Here is a 19,442-nt window from a genome sequence, read left to right on the forward strand (position 1 = left end):
GCGGGTCTGGCCGCGGCGCATCGGCGCCACGCCCCTTCCGTGTTGGTTTAAGACGCCACTGTTCTGGCCGTCAGACCGGCACGCCGACATACCATCTACATTCCCCCACGAGGCGCCGACTTCCGCTCAGCATCCAGCTGGCGGTCGCCGGTGTCTCCACTCTGGAATGGTAGCGTGACGCTGGGAGCCCTCCCGGTGTGTGTCTGGGTGCAACAACTCTTCACTTCTTCATTTGACTATTTATTGAAGGCACTTAGCTACAATCGGTAATACTTCGGATCTTTTTCCCTTTACCTTACACTCTTAATTTTCATGTCTCTTTATTCTTTGTAACAGGGGTCTGTTTCCCCACGCTGGTCTCACTATCACTACAATTCACTTTATCTTCTCTTTTCAACCACCTCGGTTCACAATTTTCACCCTGGGTCATTTGTGATGCTCTTCACTCATTTCATCTTCACTATCATTTCACCTCATTCAATGCTCTACTTGCACGTTTTTCTGACACTTTCAGCATGTACACACTATGGGGATACTCTATGTTGGGTCTGTCACTCGGGTTATTTTTCCTATCTTGGTACTCCCCAATCTGTTCTACTCAATATTTGGTTACTATACTACTATTACAATTTAATATACAAATTATTATTATATATAGATTTAACCCAATCCTAGATATTATATCGGATGTTTGAGATGTCTACCATTCTTCCTACTATCAAGATTCTGTCACTGTACTTCTATGGTTCGCCCCCTATGCATGCCTGGTATTGCTCCCTCAGCTCCCGGGTCTGATGGTATACATGGGTCCTTCCTTGGCGAGTCCCTTGAGGCAACAGCTTCATTTCATTGTAAGCAACCCTATACAATTAATACCTTTTTCAATGGGCATGTATACTACTATATGCATTACTTCATGATATTCTCTTTTTTATAGTTAATCATTTGCACCAGCTCCTGAGGAAGTGTTACACAACACGAAATGCGTAGAGAAATTCTGATGCCATTTCTGTGGATTATGTACTATCTTGTTACACTTTATTTCATGTTGTTTTTATACTCCATTTGAACATGTAATTGTATATATATATATTTTTTATTTATATGCTCTGGTCATTGGGATTATTGTATGTCATCTACTGTGTCTACGATGTTACTACCTGTGCATACACAATAAATCAATATACATGTGTACCTACTCATGTTTTTGTTTGGATGGGTATGCACATATATATACCTCATATTTTATTTTTTGTATAGTCAATGGCCAGTTTATCACACGCCTCATTTAAAGTCCCAAAAAAACCCCCCTTTCCTCATATTAATATTAGGGATGGAGATACAAAAGTTTTTGTAACCTCATTTAAAGTCCCAACTCCCCTTGTTTCCCTTTGTGCAAGGAAGAACACTATGAGCAGTGCCAGAGCCCTACAAAATGACCTCCAGCAGGCCACTGGTATGAATGTCTGACTAAACATTTAGAAGACTTCTTGAGGGTGGCCTAAGGCCGCGACCTTGAACACCAGAATTGGCAGGTTCACCTTGAGCACGTGACAGACATGAAAGGGTCTGGAGAAGCCATGGAGAATGTTATGCTGCCTGTAACACCGTTCAGCATGACAGATTTGGTGGTGGGTCAGCGATGGTCCGGGGAGGCATATCCATGGAGGGACGCACAGACCTCTACAGGCTAGACAATGGCAGACTAACTGCCATTAGGTTTCGGCGGGGCGTAACTATAGGGGTCGCAATCGCGACCTGGCCCCGTGCTGCAGGAGGACCGTGCAGCTCCCCTGTCACGTTTGTCTACACCTGAGTCAAGGGGGGGGAGATGGGAGGCGGTCCTAGGTATGGATGACTACTTGTCACCTTTGTGGATACAGCTAGCAGCAGGCTGGATAGGACGGCCAGTGAGGCGGCATATAGGAGAACCGATCTCCTCCGTTCACCTCCTGGCTCCTGCAGGGCTTTCAGTGGCTGCAGGAGCAGTATCGGTTCTTCCATATCCTGCCCCCACCGGCCATCCTATCCAGCCTGGTGCTAGCTGTATCCACAATGTTGACAAGTAGCCATCCATACCAAGGAATGCCTCCCAGCTCCCCCCCCCCCCCCCCAACCTCTGGCGTCAGCTCCCGCTTCTTGTCTCAAGGCTGTTCCTGCTGCTGGGCACAGTAGGAGAAATGCTTCCTGCCCCAAGGCTGCTCCCGCCTGGTAAGACACAAACACAATCTCTGCAGCAGCAGAGTTTAAATGAATACACTGCCCAGTGATTATAGTGTTCCAGGTGTCTTACTGTGACTCTGCTCCCCCCCTTCCATACTGTCCCTCTTGTTATGCTGTCGCCCATACTGCCCTCCACTGTCCCCTCCTATCACGCTGTTCCCTCCTAACACACTGTCCTCCCATACTGCCCTCCACTACTTTCCTCCCATCACACTGTCTACCTCCTGTCACGCTGCCCCCCTCCCATCACGATGTCCCCCTCCCATCGGGCTGCCCCCCCATACTGCCCCCTTCTGGCAAACTGTCCCCCCATACTGCCCCCCTCCCATCATGCTGTCCCCCATGCTGCCCTCTACTGATTCCCTCCCATCATTTTGCCCCCCCCCCCATACTGCCCCCTCCTGTTACACTGCCCCTTATACTTCCGTCACACTGCCCCCCCCCGTACTGCCCTCCACTGCCCCCTTCTCATCATGCTGTCCCTCCATACTACCCCCTCCTGTTACGCTGCCCTCCACTGCCCCCCCTCCATCACACTGCCTGCCCCCCGCCAATAACATTCCCCCCTCCCGCCTGTCACACTGCCTCACCTTCCAGACGCACTGGCCCCTCCCATCACACCGACCCCCCCCCCCCTCCTATCACACTGCCCCCCCCCCTCCGATAACACTGACCAGGTACGCTTCTTAGATTGGCTGCTACATTTGTTTTCTTGTTTACTTTCTTTTTTTCATCTTGTGATCTGGCCAGTAAGTCTGTTATTTTTCAACAGAACATGCTCCGAGAGGTAGATATGTGCTCCTTGGGCCTTCTGTCATCAGACTTCAATATTGCAAGTTTGTAAGGCGTCCACTTGGTCGTCCGTGCATACCTTCACAAAATTCAATAAGGTAGATACTTTGGCATCTGCTGATGCTTCTTTTGGCCACAGTTTGTTTGAGGGGCTGTTTCCTCCTTAGGGGGGTTTTGTCTTTAAACCTTTATTTTTCAGTCGGGGTTCCTGTGACCTGGTCCTGGTTAAGGCTCCTGTGTCCTGTTTATTTTCTCCACCCCTCATTTTCCTTTTGGCACTGCTTTTGGACGTCCCAGTAGTTATGATATATGGAGCACTGTGTCAGTCGATGAACGAAAGAGATAATGGGAATTTTGTACTTACCGTAAAATCCATTTCTCTGAGTTTGACGGACACAGTACCCACCCCTCTATGGAGTTCTGATACTTCTAAAGCCCTGTACACACGATCAGATTATCGAACGATCTGTCGTCCATTTTTTGTGGCATGCTAGTCTGATGTGGAAAGTGAAGAGGTTATTTTCATACGAATTTTCCTGTACGACAGAATTCAACTTCGGAAGTGATGTCATGTGTTGGATTGTTTTGTATGTGTTCTTTCATCTCTGAGCATGCCTAGTCTTGCTCTTCAGATTTTTTTCAGATGAAAACTATACTAATTAAACGAAAATCAGACATTGTGTTGACGTATAATAAAAATTTTATAGCCTGCACATCCAGTTTTTGTCGTCCGAAAATCCGTAATCGGCTGTCGAAAGCACTATACTTTGGACGAAATTTCCCTTTACGATTTTCGTATCGTGTGTACGGGCCTTAATACTGCTACTAAATTGATTACCTAGAACAGAGAGAGGGGGTGGGGGGATTTTATACGAGCTGAGGGCGGCCCATAGGCGTAGCCAGGTGTGTTTTTTGTTTTGCCTAGTCCTACTCCTGGAGAAGGCAATAGAACCCAGTAGTTATGATTTATGGAGCGCTGTGTCCGTCGAACTCAGAGAAAGGGATTTTACGGTAAGTACGAAAATCTTATTATATCTTTTAGCATAGATGGTTTCTTTCCTGATATGCAAGCTGCCTATTCCATATGCATAAATGCACCCTCATACCATCAGAGATGCGGACATTTGAACTGAGTGCTGAGAAGCCAGAAGTTCCCTCTACTCTTTAGTCCGGAGGATGCGAGGCCCATGGCTGCCAAAATGAATATCAGAATTGATTTGTCTGACCACAGAACAGTTTTCCACTTTGCAACAGACCATTTTAAATGAACTTTGGTTCAGAGAAGATGGCGGCATTTCTGGATTATGTTCAAATATGGCTTCTTCTTTCTATTATAGAGCTTCACCTTGCATTTTTGGATGGCACGGCAAACTGTGTGTGCACACAGTGATTTTTGGAAGTTTCCTGAACCCATGCAGTGATGTCCATCACAGAATCATGCCTGTTTTTAATGCAGTGCCGTCTGAGGGCCCAAAGATTACGGGCATCAAATATTGCGTTTTGGCCTTGACCCTTGCACACAGATTTTGCCAAGTTCTTGGAATCTTTTGATGTTATTATGTACTGTAGATGATGATATATTTAAAGTCTTTGGTGAACCATGTCCCATCTTTACTTCTGAGAGACTCTGACTCAGATGCTGTCTTTTTACCCAGTCCTGTTACTGACCTTTTGCTGTTTAACCTAATCAGTTGCAAAATGTTCCAGCTCTTCGAAAGTACCACTTACATTGCCACCTTTGTGTTGCCCTGTCCCAACTTTTTTGACACCCGTTGTTGCCATCAATTTCAAAATTACTTTATTTTTTTTCCTGCTATGTTACATTTTCTCAGTTTAAACATTTAATGTTTTCTGTTTTCTATTGTGAATAAAATATGGGTTTGAGATTTTCAAATCATTGCATTGTCTTTCTGTAGATTTTACATTGGGGTTGTACATTCTGCCCCCTGAGATATCCTCAAAACTCCTCTCCTTTACATATGGCCCAATGACACATGGCACGCCTTTCCTGCATATACTGCCTGCTATCATACCCTCCAGTCTGCCCCATGTCCTACCCATGGCCTCTCCTGCACATATTGCCCCCTGACATATCCTCAGCACTCATTTGTTGCTTACCTTAGCTAATACACGTCTTTAGCATTGTTGTATCACCATCTGCATTTGCCACACTTTTGCTAATAAGAATATAAGGGCTCACCTGCTTTCTGTTTTTTTTCTATGGAATTTATTCACTCCATTTGATAAGTGTGTAAATATTTTATCAAATAAACTAAACTCCTAATTAAAACAGAACCTACAGAGTTATGTTTTGGTAAACTGCTTAAGAAAAATCTGTTCCAAGCAGTATTTTGTTGCTAATATTTGGTGCTGCTGTAATAATTGACTTGAGAGAAATATCAGGGTTACTCTTTCAGAAAATGCTAGTTGCTTGTATATTTTTCTGTACTTTTTGTCTTAAAGGGGTTGTAAAGTCAGAAGTATTTTTATTTTCAAGCATTCTATGCATGAAAATAAAACAACTTCTGTGTGCAGCATCCTCCCCAGCACCCCCTAATACTTACCTGAGCCCCGTCTCAGTCTAGCAATGTCCACGAGTCCCTTGGCCGTCCGATACTCTCCCGCCTGATTGGCGGAGACACAGCAGCAGTGCCATTGGCTCCCACAGTTGTCAAACAACATCAGCCAATCAGGAGAGAGGGGGCAGGGCCGAACGGCAGCTACATGTCAGAAAGGACACACGGAGCTGCAGCTCGGCTCAGGTGCCCCCATAGCAAGCTGCTTGCTGTGGGGGTACTCGACAGGAGGGAGGGGCTAGAAGCAGCGCAGAGCGCCCTGAGAAGAGGAGGTCCTGCGCTGCCCTGTGTAAAATCATTTCACAGGGCACATAAGTATAACATGTTGTTTAAAAAAAAAAAAAAAGACAGACTTTGCAATCACTTTAAGGGTCTGTGTCGATTGGCTTTAGGCTTAGGTCGATGACATCAGTTTGACTTGCTTTTGAGTTTAGAATATATTCACAGATGCATTTGACCTGCAATTTACCTCCTCTTGACCTGCTTCAAGTGGGTTTTTACATTCTCACAGAGTGGTATAGGAATACAAAAGCAAATCTGAAGGTAACAAAAGCCCTGTCGACATAGCATCTAAAAGTAGCCGTAATTAGAGGGTCCAAACTAAACGAAGCCGATGGTGTAAAAAAGTCGCCCTTTCACACGGGCGTTCCATCTTTTGATGGATGAAAAATGGACAGCAATGCATTCCTTATGGGTAAATGGATGAAAAATGTATGTCGCCCATTTACATCATGTTTTTGTACGCATCTGTTTAGGTCCATTTATAAACAGAACATTCTGTATTATTGTCTCATTTTTAAAAAAAACAGAAGCGTACACAAAATTGGGTGAAAAATTTATTTAAACAGGAGATGGATTTTAACTGATGTAAACTGAATCCTTTATTCTTAGGCCCCTTCCACATGGGGCGGTCTTCGCCATCTCAATGGGGAATCTGTCCACTGATCCTTACTGAGCAGCGGATGGCTGGTCCTTGTCTGCCCCACTTATGTGGGTAGGACACAGTCCGCTCTCCTCTCTGGGAGGTCAGATATAAACAGTCCGCCTGTCTGTTTAAACCTGACTGTCTGTTTACACCTGACTGCCATCTGATCTGATCCTCTAGATCAGTGGTCCTCAACCCTGGCCTACAGGGCCCACTAACAGGCCAGATTTTCAAGATAACTGAAATACATCCCAGGTGATATCATTTGCTGCTCACTTATTGCAGTACTCTAGTCTGCATCTCCCCAAGGTAATACCTAAAATCTGGTCTGTTAGTGGGCCCTGTAGGCCAGGGTTGAGGACCACTGCTCTAGATTACAGGTGTCAAACACAAGGCCCGCGGGCTGAATGCGGCCCCCCAGGCCATGTCATGTGGCCCTCGCACCTCTCCTGCAGCTGCAGCACCCCCCTTGTCTCTGCCCCCACCTTGTCTCTGTAGTCAGCAGCAGCCAGAACAGAACTCCTATGCCAGATCCTGCACTCCTCTGTGCAGCTGCAGAAAGGCTCGTCTTTGATCTGCCCCCCCCCCCCCCCTATTCAGCAGCCTGCAGCAGAGAGGAGGGAAGAACTCCTCCTACAGTTCCTGCACCACACTGTGCAGCCACAACACCACCTTTCCATTGCCTCCACTGGTCTGTAAGGGGTGCATTGTGATGTAAGAAAGGGTGGGTGACTCTTGACTTCTCAAGGTGGGGGGCTCTTGACATCTCATGTAAGGGGTCTCTGGACATCTGATCCTACAGATAAAACTGGCCCTTTGGGGGCAACCATAATGCTGATGCGGCCCGCGATGAAATTGAGTTTGACACCCCTGCTCTAGATGGATGGGGAACAGATCCCCATCCATCTGTTTTTATTGGATTGTATGTCTGTTTACATCTGACACTCCATAGAGGAAAATGGAGGGGTCGATCAGGTCCGCCTTAAAAAACTGACAGGCAGACCCTATCGGTCAGCCCGTCTGAAAGGAGCCTTAGCAGAAACAGGACTAAACAAATTATGCGCATGTGAAAGGGGCCTGGCCCATGTCTTCAAACTCTGCAACTTTGCTGATTGCCGCCTGCCACAGGTATCTACTGTTGTGTGAATACCTTCTCCCTGCAGATGTACACTGTCCTTTCTCACTACATCTCTCCAGCTGGAAAGAGAAAGGCAATTAGCAATATACTGCAATATACTGCTGTCTGTGTCCCTGATGGAATATAAGGATTTCCCTGCAGCTCTGGCAACATGATGGAAAGTGAGGGAAATCCTCGGTGGAGACACAGACAGCATTTTCAGCCTCTTTTTACTATTCAAAAGAAAAACAAAAAGCAATGTCTCTAATTCTACTTTATTGCAAAGCTTTTGTTTATTACAAAAGCTGTATCTAAATGCTGTGACCATATAGCTTTTTATCCTGAAATGAAAGGACCCTTGTAAAACAGTAGTTAAATCCATTAAGCGTGGAAGATGTGTTTACTACTTTGATTTCTGACAGTTTTGGCTCTCCTCCTGGTCACCAAACAACCGGTCTTGTATAGCAGTCATTTCATATCTGGTGGTTGGGCTAAGCCAGAAAGATAAAGCGGGCATTTCTCAGACTGCCGACATTGTGACATTTGCAGGTTTGCTGTTTACCTGTTAGAAGAAAACTGTCATTTCAGGTTGTCTGCCTCATGTGAAAATCATTGGGCTTTCTAAACCACACACATCTTACATTCACAGGCCAAGGTGTTTTTTATTTGCAGTTGCCCAAAGGTGTGTTTGTAGAGGGGTTGTTGTGACAGATCAAAGACTGCTTACAAATGTGCTGTGGGTGAGAAGCTATTTAATGATTTAATTATCCACAGCACAGGTTAATACATTAGGAAGACTATCTAGAGCAGGGGTTCCTCACCTTGGGTCCATGGACCTCTAAGTGGTTAATGGATGGGTATCGGAGGGGTGTGGTGTCTGTTAGGATTAGATTAAAAAAAAAAAATTACTTTACAGACCCCCCCTCCCTTGTTCCAGTCAATGGTTTTCTGCTGATAGAAATGAAAGAACATGCACCCTGCCACTGCTTATAGCGCCAGCCGCAAAGTGTATCTTAACTCGTTGGCCCATGTTTATCATCTCCCATTTGTATCGTTGTTCTCTGCACAGCCACCATCTTTTGCCACTCCATAATAGCAAGTGCTAATTCTCCTCTTTCTAGTAGTAGAAGATTTGAGCAGAATTGAAACTTTTGTTTCATTTGCACAAGATGATTGTATTTATTTTTGTAATTGATGTCCATTACTTTTTTCATGAAATATACTAGGTTAGGATTGTTTACTTTATTCAAACTTTGTGTTATTTGAGGAAATCAAATTTCAGTAAACGAAAGAACATATATTCATTGCATGTAAAGTTGTGTTTATGTAAATACTTTTGGGGAGGGGGTCCGTAGTTTTCATCAGATTCTTAAAGGGGTCCGTAAAAAACACTTATTTGGAGCCACATTTTATTTATTTTTTTACATTTTTTTGGGGTGGGGGTGCAGCAAGGAAGATTAGTAGATTTACGCTCGATTTGTCTTAGTGGCCATATTTTGGAGGTTTGAAAATTAGGGAGAATCCTAAATTTTAAGTTGCCACTGGAATAGAGGGAAAAATCTGGGGATATTTGTGTGGGTGACAACTAAGAGAGGGTTTCTTGTACTTTGAGATTTTAACTCACTTCTGTCGCGTCTCTTAGATATTGAACTGTTACATTGTCTCTCATTCAGTGCATTGGAGAATAGCTGTGATGATTACAGAGCCCTCATGGTGTTTGTGTTGCTTAGCCAGTTAAAAATTAAAGGCTTAATAAAGAACTTAGGTCGCTAATGTACAAGGAACGCATGGATACAGTCCTACAGGAGCAGGAACTTACGAACGAGGATATTCAATATTTTATGAAGCCCTTTAGACATACGGATTGGTACTTAAAGGCAGAAGCAGCACAGACCTTGGGTAAATTAAAAATAGATGCCCTGCAGGACTGATTATTGCTATCATACCATTTTAAATAAAATTATCTTCGGTTTATAATTAGGCCCTATATCTATCTACATATATTAGGGTGATGTGCTAATATTCCAAGACATAAATGAGAATGGTTTTTGGTAGTAACCTCAATTCTAATATGTATATTTATTATTTAAATGGACCAGCCTATGCTAGGATGTTCAGAAATTATATCTATATGGTTTTTTCTTTTTTCTCTCCTTTTTTTTTTTTTTTCTCCTTCTTCTTCTTTCTTCTTTTTTTTATTTTTTATTATAGAATATGGATTTTGATATTGCGATGGTTTTTCACTTTTGTAGGATTTGATGGTTGTAAAAAATTTAATAAAAAGAGATTAAAAAAAAAAAAAAAAAAAATTAAAGGCTTGTTCTACTCTGGCGCTGTAGGATCGCTGTTTGCTAATTTCTGACTTGATTTAGGTTAAGGGCTCATGCGTAGAAAAAATGCTGCTGCTTGGGGTGTCTGAAGTTTTTTTTTTTTTTATATATACCTCTGAAATCCCTTCTAGGTTATCTAATGTGCATTGTGTCCTTTACAAGCATATTTTAGGCTCCGTTTCCACTGCCGCGGCTACGAAGTCGTTCTACTTCTAGCGCAACTTCGTAGTGAAAGTAAACTGCGGCTTTCAGTGCAACTTGTCCCTCATTATAGAGGTAATTCGCACTGAAGCCGGTCTCAAAAGTAGTGCACGAACTACTTTTGAAGTCGCCGCAACTGAAGTCGCGGCAGTGGAAACGGGCAGAATTGATATCAATGGCTTTTGACTTGCTGTGCGACTTGACATGTGTCAAGTCGCACAGCAAGTCGCACTATTGGAAACCGGCACTTAGAGCTGCTATCAGGAGCATAAAAAAAATTCCCCAAACCAGTGAGTAGTTTTCCAGCATAGTTTATGCCTGTACACGCATGTGAATTTATTCTAGTGGCTAGAATAAATGACCATTCTAGCCAATAGATTGAGTTTATGCTCATACACATCTAAACACAATACGTACATAAGTACATGCATAGCAACAAGGCAGTGGAGGCATTTGTGTGCACGAGTCCTAACATACTCCTATTAAAATAGGAAAAAAGAAAAGCCTTACTATAATTTTGTTATAAGAAAGCTGTAAGTCCTGGATTCGCTTTATAAAAGCAAGCATATCTGCGGGTAAAATAGTTAAAGAAGCTTTCCTCTTATTCGAGGGGAAGGTTTGTCGTCCCCCCCCCCCCCCCCTCCATTTTGAGCCTCCACCAGTCAGCTGTTGAAGGTGAGAAGCCGAGGAACTCTGAAACTTCCACCTCCTGGAACCCTTATTCAGCCTACTTCAGTAGTCAGTTAATTTTTGGGAACCCTTGGGAACAACTTGGTTGGTGTCATGCAGGATTTGTAATTATGCTGAAAAGCAGTAAGGGAGGTTGAACAAAGGCCTACAGCTCCATGCCCTGGTAAATGAAACCAGCAATGAGTAAAGTTGTATACTTTCATTTCTGAACTCTGCTTTTGAAAATGGATCTAAACAGGTTTGTTATCATACCAAATACTTAATTGCATATTTTTTTCTTGCCCAGGTCCTCCAGCACTACGTGAAGCCCTTTCTATGTCTTGTATTACCAATGGAGGAGCTGGAACCAGAAAACCAACCCATACTGGATCTATTGCTAGAAAAGATACATTGGCATCAGCTGCTAAAAGGTATTTACCATCACTCTGAAAAATGAAAAACCAGAGATGCTGAAGGTTTTAATGGAGTGGTTTACTTTAAGGCCACAAAACAAAAAAAATGTAAAATGTTATTGTTGAAATGTGTGTCTGGGCAAAATAATATATTTCTTTAGCTTAACTGTTCATACATACTGATTTCCTCATGTTTCGTCCCTTAAAAATTGCTGCAAGTATAGAAATCTACCCTTTGAAGTCTGGTGCAATTGATACAGGCGCTTGTATCAATGCTCAAAGCTCGTTTAAAGAGAAGTGTTATACAGGCATACCCCGTTTTAAGTACACTCACTTTACGTACACTCGCGAGTACGGACACAGCCTAGTCAGCTTGGCATGGCACTACTACCGTTTTTTAACATTGGCGTCTATGGGAAATCTCGGTCAGCTTGACATGGCACTGCTCCCAAACCATAAGTGACAGGGATACCAAACTTAGGAAGCACCGAGTGGGGACCAGGATTAAAACATATCCTATTTGGCCAGCCACCTTGCCTAGGTAATCTACCATGTCAAAGTCCTGGATCCCCTTAACATGCTTCCCAAGCTTGGTGTCCTTGTCACTAATGGTTTGGGAGCAGTGCCATGTCAAGCTGACCAATATTTCCTACGGAGCTAGTGTATTTACATGCATTGAGAAATTAAAAAAGGTATTGCTTCACTTTAAGTACATTTTCATTTTACATACATGCTCTGGTCCCATTGTGTACTTAAAAGTGGGGTATGCCTGTACTCCCTGTTTGAAATTTAAAGTCCTGGAAATCCGTTACCCCAATAGAGAAACCGCAACAATGATTAAGGTGGAACTAAAGGCAAAACTTTTTTCATGATTGGATAAAGTGAGGAAGGTTTATAACTCCTGTCATTTTTTTCCCCATCTGTTTGTTTCCCTTTGGGGAGATTTCCCTTTACTTCCTATCCTGTAGCCAAAATAGTAAGTGTGAGAAATTAACTCCAAAGTGAGGGATTTCCTGTTTGTTACCAGAACTGTCCTCCTTGTAAGAGTTCTCCTTTATTCCTTGTTCTGGTGAAAAACACAACATTTGGGATTCTCTTTTTCAGTTTTACTCTCTGTGAAAATGGCAAGCAGGACAAATGTGTGCCAACTTTCTTCAGACCTTCTTAGGGCACATAAAGATTGAAATTTACCTGTTTTTCATCATCTCCCTTTCTCACTTTGTTTTTCATTCATTGTGCCACAGACCATGCTGACTTCCTAATGTGGCTTTTATAACTAAAAGTCCTGTAATTATATGTATTAACCAGAACAACCCTCTTATGTTGGCCCCTCTGATCGAGGTTCTTGGTTTCTAAAAACGTCTTACTTAAGAGCTTAGGAGCTAACTTCCACTCTTAGAAGTAAGCACCATCTACAATCCTAATCTGTAATGGGGACCGCCCCTGTAGGTTTTCTCATTGGATAGTGAAGCAGTGGCAGGGATTTGGCTCTAAAGGTTGAGGCTTCATACCAAAATCCGATAATACTAGTAAAAAAGGGTCGATCCTCCAAAAAAGTACATAGACGAGTGCTTTCTGGTTAATCAGGAAAATCGTGGTATGTAAAATTATGTTCAGATTGCCTATTTATAGCAAGGATACGACTATTCAATCTAAAATATACTGTGCAGTGTCACTCCGAACTCCGGCCGGCATTTTGCATTCTACTTGTAAAACTCAGGCCGTAGTATGTCATGAAGTTCTCTCTATTTTAAGTAGAACTATAGGCAAAAACTTTCTTTTTTTTTTTTCTTTCATTGTGGATAGAGTAAGGCTTGGTTCACTCCTATGCATTTTTGGTGCTTTTTACGAGTGTATTTACCATGGTTTCCTATGGGACACACATCTATGCTTTTTTTCAGCCACTATGTTTTTGGGAAAGGGTCAGGGACTCTTAAACGCAAAACAGTGCTTTTTTTTTTTTTTTGGTTCAGTACAGCCATGACCAAAAGTTTTGAGAATGACAGAAATAATAATTTTCACAAAGTCTGCTGCTTCCGTGGTTTTTTTATCTTTTTGTCAGAGGTTACTATGGTATACTGAGGAATAACTCCTGTACAAGTATTTCATATGTGTCAAAGGTGTTTATTGACAATTACATTAAGGTTATGCAAAGAGTACATTTTTGCAGTGTTGGCCATTTTTTTTTCAAGACTTCTGCAGTTCGCCTTGGCATGCTGTCAATCAACTTCTGGGCCACATCCTGACTGATGGCAGCCCATTCTTGTATAATCAGTGCTTGGATTTCGTCAGAATTTGTGGAGTTTTTTTTGTTCACCCGCCTCTTGAAGATTGAGCACAAGTTTTCAATGGGATTTAGGTCTGGGGAGTTTCCAGGCCATTGACTCAAAATGTCAATGTTTTGTACCCCAAGCCACTTAGTTATCACTTTTGCCTTATGGCAAGGTGCTCCATCATACTGGAAAAGGCATTGTTCATCTCCAAACTGTTCTTGGATAGTTGGCAGAAGTAACTCTCGGAGGATGTTTTTGTACCATTCTTTATTCATGGCTGTGATCTTAGGCAAAAATTTGAGTGAGCCCACTTCCTTGGCTGAGAAGCAACCCCCACACATGAATGGTCTCAGGATGCATTACAGTTGGCATGACACAGGACTGATGGTACAGCTCACCTTTTCTTCTCCGGACAAGGTTTTTTCTGGATGTCCCAAAACAATCGGAAAGGGAATTCATCAGAGAAAATGACTTTACCACAGTTGCTCAGCAGTCCAATCCCTGTATTTTTTACAGAATATTAGTCTGTCCCTGATGTTTTTCCTGGAGAGAAGTGGCCATGCTGCAATAGTCTTCTCCTCACTGTGCGTGCAGACACACTTACACCTGTCTGCTGCCATTCCTGAGCAAGCTTTGCACTGGTGGTGCCCCGATCCCACAGCTGAATAAACTGTCAGAGACGGTCCTGGAGCTTGCTGGATTTTTTTGGGTGCCCTGAAGTCGTCTTCACAAATGCAGTGGAAATGTTTATGGGATTACGTTTTTTTTTTTTTTTTGCCAAAGAGGGACTTTGCAATTGCAATACATCTGATCACTCTTCAGAACATGCTGGAGTATATGCAAATTTCCATCATAAAAACTGAAGCAGCAGACTTTGTGAAAACTATATTTGCCAATCTCAAAACTTTTGGCCACAGCTGTAGATTTGAATGGAGAAGCTGCAGAAAACCATGTAGTACGTTTTTGCTTTGATTTTACTGCAATTTGCGTTTTTATTCTGCCAAACAAATTGGCAAAAAAAAAAAAAAACCCACAAAAAGATGCAAAACGCAAATTGCAGCAAAATCGCTTGTGCAAAAATGCACAGCAGGGAAGTGTTTAATAATATATTGGTATATAGGGAAGCTGGAATTTAGAGAGAGAGAAAAAGGGTGAACTTTGCCTTTTAAAGGTTCTCTTTATATCCCACAATGTATTTCTTCAGGACTGTTAGTTGAAAAGCAAAGAGAAAGTAAACAAGTCTGTGTCCTTTATTAAACCTTTTAACTGCTTGCCGACCAGAGAACACAGATATATGGCTGCAAGACAGGTCGACTGCACCAGATCAGGTACCTAATCTGACACTTCTGGGTAGGGGGCGCTCACGTGTGCTGCCGGGGACCTGTCTGTTCTGTAATTAAACACAGCAATTGTGGACCACCGGCGCCCAGCGATCGTCATTAATTTACACAGGACAGAGCCCTGTCCTGTCAGCGGGGAAGTAAAATATTTTCTTTCCCCGCAAAGCAGAGAACAAAATTACATTTCTTCCCCTAGTAAAAGCATCTAACACAGTACACCAAAACACTGGTTAGGCACACATTTAAACCTTTGATCACCCTAGAGGTTTTACCCCCTTCCCAGCCCTTAGAAAAAAAACTCCACTTTTAAGGGTGTCTGACTTTTTTTTTTTGCCTCTAAACACCCCTCTATGTTAGCCTATGTGTCCATTAACCACTTGCCAACCGCCGCAAGTACATATACTGCAGCGGTCAGCCCCTCACAGGCAAAGTGACGTATGGGTACGTCACTAGCCTGTGAGGCTCTGGGGAGCGAGCGCGCTCACGCTCGATCACGGACCCCCCCCGCGCGTGTGCCCGGCAGACCCGATGTCCGCCGGGCACTCGCGATCGTCCGTGACAGCGGGAGAAAGGCAGGCGGCTAATGTAGACAAGCCGCCTGTCATTCTCCCCTGTGTAAGAACAGTGATCATACGGTTCTACTATGTAGGACCATTGATCACTGTTCCTACACCTCAAGCCACAGCCAATCACAGTTAGAATCACGCCCCTAGGGACACACACAGCCCCTCCCTCTCAAAAAAAGTTAACCCCTTCACTACCACTGTCATTTTACAGTAACAGTGCATATGTATAGCACTGATTACTGCAGTAATGTCACTGGTAACCCCAAAAGTGTCAAAAATGTCAGTCAAGGGTCCGATCTGTCCCCCGCAATGTCGCAGTCCAGCCACTACGCATTAAAAAAAAAAACAACAAAAATTACAAAAATCTTTCCCTTAGTTAGTAAACGCAATAACTTTTGCGCAAACCAATCAAAATACGCTTTTTGGCCTAAAATGTTAAATTTAGATTTTTACATTTTTTGGGGGGGAATTTCTTATAAAAAAAAAAAATGTGAAAAATATTTTTGCAAAATTGACGCTCTTTTTTTGTTTATAGCGCATGATCAAAAAATTGCACAGGTGATCAAATACCACCAAAAGAAAGCTCTGTTTGTGGGAAAAAAAGGACGTCAAATTCGTTTAGGTACAGCGTCGCACGACCGCGCAAATGTCCGTTAAAGTCGCGCAGTGCCGAATTGCAAAATACCCCCTGGTCAGGAAGGGGGTAAAATCTTCCGGGGCTTAAGTGGTTAACACATACAGTAGGTGTTTACAGGCGCCCCTACCCCCCCCCCCCCCCCCCCCCCAAAACAAAAAACAAAAACAAATTTGCCTTAGGAGAGGAGCGTTCCGGCAGGAAAAATGTCACAAACTCATGTAAACATGCATAAGCGCTAGGCGTGTTTAGAGCTCAAGTGTTCATTTATTTTAATGGCTAGAATAAATTATAATTAAAGGCAGTTTGTCTCACCTCTAGGGAGATTTCTCCACTATTTGGAAAAAAATATCACTGAAGCCTAATTTCTCCTTCATGTACAGAAGCCCCCCCGCTGCCACAGATGATTTATTTGTGATTGTGTCATTCTGTTATTTCATTTCCATTTATTTTGGTTTATTTTTCCTCTTTTTTATGTCTCCTTATATTTCATTGTCATTTTTGTTTATGATGTTCTCATTTATTTTTACAGTAGCACAGAAAAAAAGAAAGAGAGACCCCAAGGCGTCAAAGAGGAATCAAATACAAATGATCAGAGCCCATTAAATCAGGCATCTCCTTCTCCCCAACCTTCCCCACAGACCAGCCAAACACACAGGCAAAATCAAGAAAGCAGAAACCCTGCTTCAACCAAAAGGTTTATATCACTGAGGAGGGTACAAGTGGCAAGAGTTGTAATGATTAGTCTGTGTTGTCATCCGCAGTGCCAGACTGGGGAGGGGCACAGTGTCAAGTAGCACTTTTATCTGAGAGCTGCTACTGTCTGTTCAAGAGCAAATGTGTCTCCGCATTGCCTATACAGTGTCTTTACAGTGCCTGGCTGAGATCGCTATTGCAACAGCACACAAAAATGTTGCAAACTTTTTAGGACTTAAATGGCTTTGCTTTCCAGCTTTTGCAAAAATATTAGAGGAGAGATGGAAATATGCATTTCTTGTACAGCCCAAAATTTTGACATGGGTAAAAGGGGCAGTTTTTTTTAGTGCCAATTTTTTTTGACCTACCCCCTGCCCCACTTTAATTTAAGCTATCTGTATACACACACACTTGTTTATGTGCAGTGGTGAAGCAATTGTTGTTTACGGGGTCCTCTGAGCTCTCGAAAAACCTGCTGATTGGTCTCCATCCACGTAAACTGGTCCGTGTGTGTATATAACTGACCGAAAAATTGGCCATTTGCACACAGTTCAGTGTTTCCTGTAAAGCGTTATGGTAGGTATAAGCACTTTATAAATGAATAAAGGTGGACCAATCTTGCACTAACAGTATCCGGCTTTTTTTTTTTCCCAAAGCCTGTCCTTAAGTGTGACTAATGGTGAAAGCTATCTACGGGAGAGGTAATGAGTGTCTCAACATTGAGGCTAAATTACCTGAGCAGATGTCCACAAGCATGAACTTTTTCTGGCAAAGTGAAAGGAAAGGCTTGCTTTCAGTTAACTCCGTGCAATAAGTTACACCATCGATATATGGAAAAGATGTTTCTTTAGGCCCCTTTCACATGAATGTTCCGAAACGTCTGTTTTTCAGCCAGATTTGACCGGAACCTCTATTCTCCTTTATGAAATGGCAGGTGTAAATGGAAATGTATGTTTACATCTACCTACATCCAATTTGATCTGTTAAAAACAGATGGGTGGGGATCTGTTCTACTTTCCTCTAGCGGATCAGATTGGATGGCAGCCTGATGTAAACGGACAGGCAGTCCGTTTGCGTCTCACTGCCCATAGAGCAAAGCGGGCTGTATCTGTGTCCACTCTGCATAAGACAGACACGGACTTGTCATCTGCCTGCTCAGTGGGGATCAGCGGCCGGATTCCCTGCTGAGCAAGCAGATTGCAGCCATAGTCTGCCCCATATGAAAGGACCCTCTCCATCACTCCGGAAAGCCAAAGAGAGGCTAGAAGAAGCTGAAGCACATTCCTATTGGAACACTTTTGAGGTCACTTGTGCATCCTCATTTATGTGAAAACCTAGGGCATCACAGATTGTGCTGGGCTTGGTGGGGCAGGGGAGGGGACAGGTGGTGGCCGGGCAAGTCAGAGCAGTACCATGATACTTACACAGACACCGACAATGGTTGCAGGTAGAGCCTGTGAGCAGCCACATTTTGTTACACTGGCACATGGTTGTTGGTAAAGTTCAGGAGGAATGCAGACTGTCTAGATCAGGGGCTTCCAAACAATGGGCCAGTCTACTGTGTTTCAGACTTGAGGGGGGCCAGACTATGACTAATGGAAGTAGAAAATTTCCTGGTATTTGTTAGGAGTACACAAATCCCCAGACAATTGTGGTCAGTGAGAGGAGGAAGAAAGCCCCATCTTTGATGGTGTTGGGAAGAATAGTGCCCCACCGTTGCGGTCAGTGGGAAGAATAGTGCCCCACCGTTGCGGTCAGTAGGAAGAATAGTGCCCCACCGTTGCGGTCAGTGGGAAGAATAGTGCCCCATCGTTGCGGTCAGTGGGAGGAATAGTTGCCCCACCATTCCGGTCAGTGGGAGGAATAGTTGCCCCACCATTCCGGTCAGTGGGGGGAATAGTGCCCCAAGGGCCAGATAAATGCAAGCAAAGAGCTGCATCCAGCCCGAGGGCCACAGTTTGGAGACCTCTGGTCTAGATTGAACTATTGTTTCTAGTCAGACAATCCGCAGTTATAATGTACAATATAAAACTTTTAGTTATACGTACTCACCAAGGACAGATTTTCATTTTTAACTGAAATTTCACTTTAAGACCCTCTTTAGTAAACACTGCTTAAAAAAAAACTAGACCAATTCAGCCCTGTGAATGGTGCTTAGCCTGTGGCTTTTTAGTCCTTTTATGTGGCCCTCTGGCCTTGATGGCATATAGTCAGTGTTTTCCTGCCCTAGATGGTTAGTTAGACTTGACCTGACCTAGAACACTAAGAGAAGATGTGACTCTATATCTTGTGATATAGGGAAAGTGACAATAAATGGGTTAGATATAGTTTGTTTTTTTTTTTTTGTTTTTTTTCCACCAAATGTGCACTATGAGAACTGGTGCTTGGTAATATTAGTACCCTTACTGCCAGAGCTACTCCACCATAACACAGTACTTATGTATTATTAGCCACAGCTCATTCCGGAGATAAAAATATTGATTAGACTGGCATCTGTTAGATACATTTAGTTTTTCACATTTTTCTGCACTGTCCACCCCCTTTTTTCTTTTTACTTTATGTATTTATTGCTACGATCTTTGGTATTTATTGCTACGATCTTTGGTAATACATATCGTGGTGAGTAGCATTAAATGTAGTGGCAGTAAGTTTTAAGGGGATTGGAGGGGTAGATCTCAAAAGGGGGA

General features: G+C 43.1%; 1 protein-coding gene across 6 annotated transcripts in view; it reads left to right on the forward strand.

The window, feature by feature from the left end:
• The window catches only part of EML4 (EMAP like 4), a 351,241-nt gene that overhangs the window by 230,135 nt on the left and 101,664 nt on the right, over positions 1–19,442 (forward strand). For 4 of the 6 annotated variants that reach the window (XM_082252333.1, XM_082252331.1, XM_082252334.1 and 1 more), the window contains exons 3-4: positions 11,141–11,264; positions 16,592–16,756. In XM_082252333.1, coding sequence (XP_082108459.1) covers positions 11,141–11,264; positions 16,592–16,756 — 289 coding nt within the window. The remainder of the gene's footprint in view (positions 1–11,140; positions 11,265–16,591; positions 16,757–19,442) is intronic. The other 2 variants (XM_082252336.1, XM_082252335.1) reach the window with 1 other exon arrangement.

This window comes from Pelophylax lessonae (assembly GCF_965119305.1).
Source record: "Pelophylax lessonae genome assembly, chromosome: 3".
In the NCBI taxonomy this organism is placed as follows: Eukaryota; Metazoa; Chordata; class Amphibia; order Anura; family Ranidae; genus Pelophylax; species Pelophylax lessonae.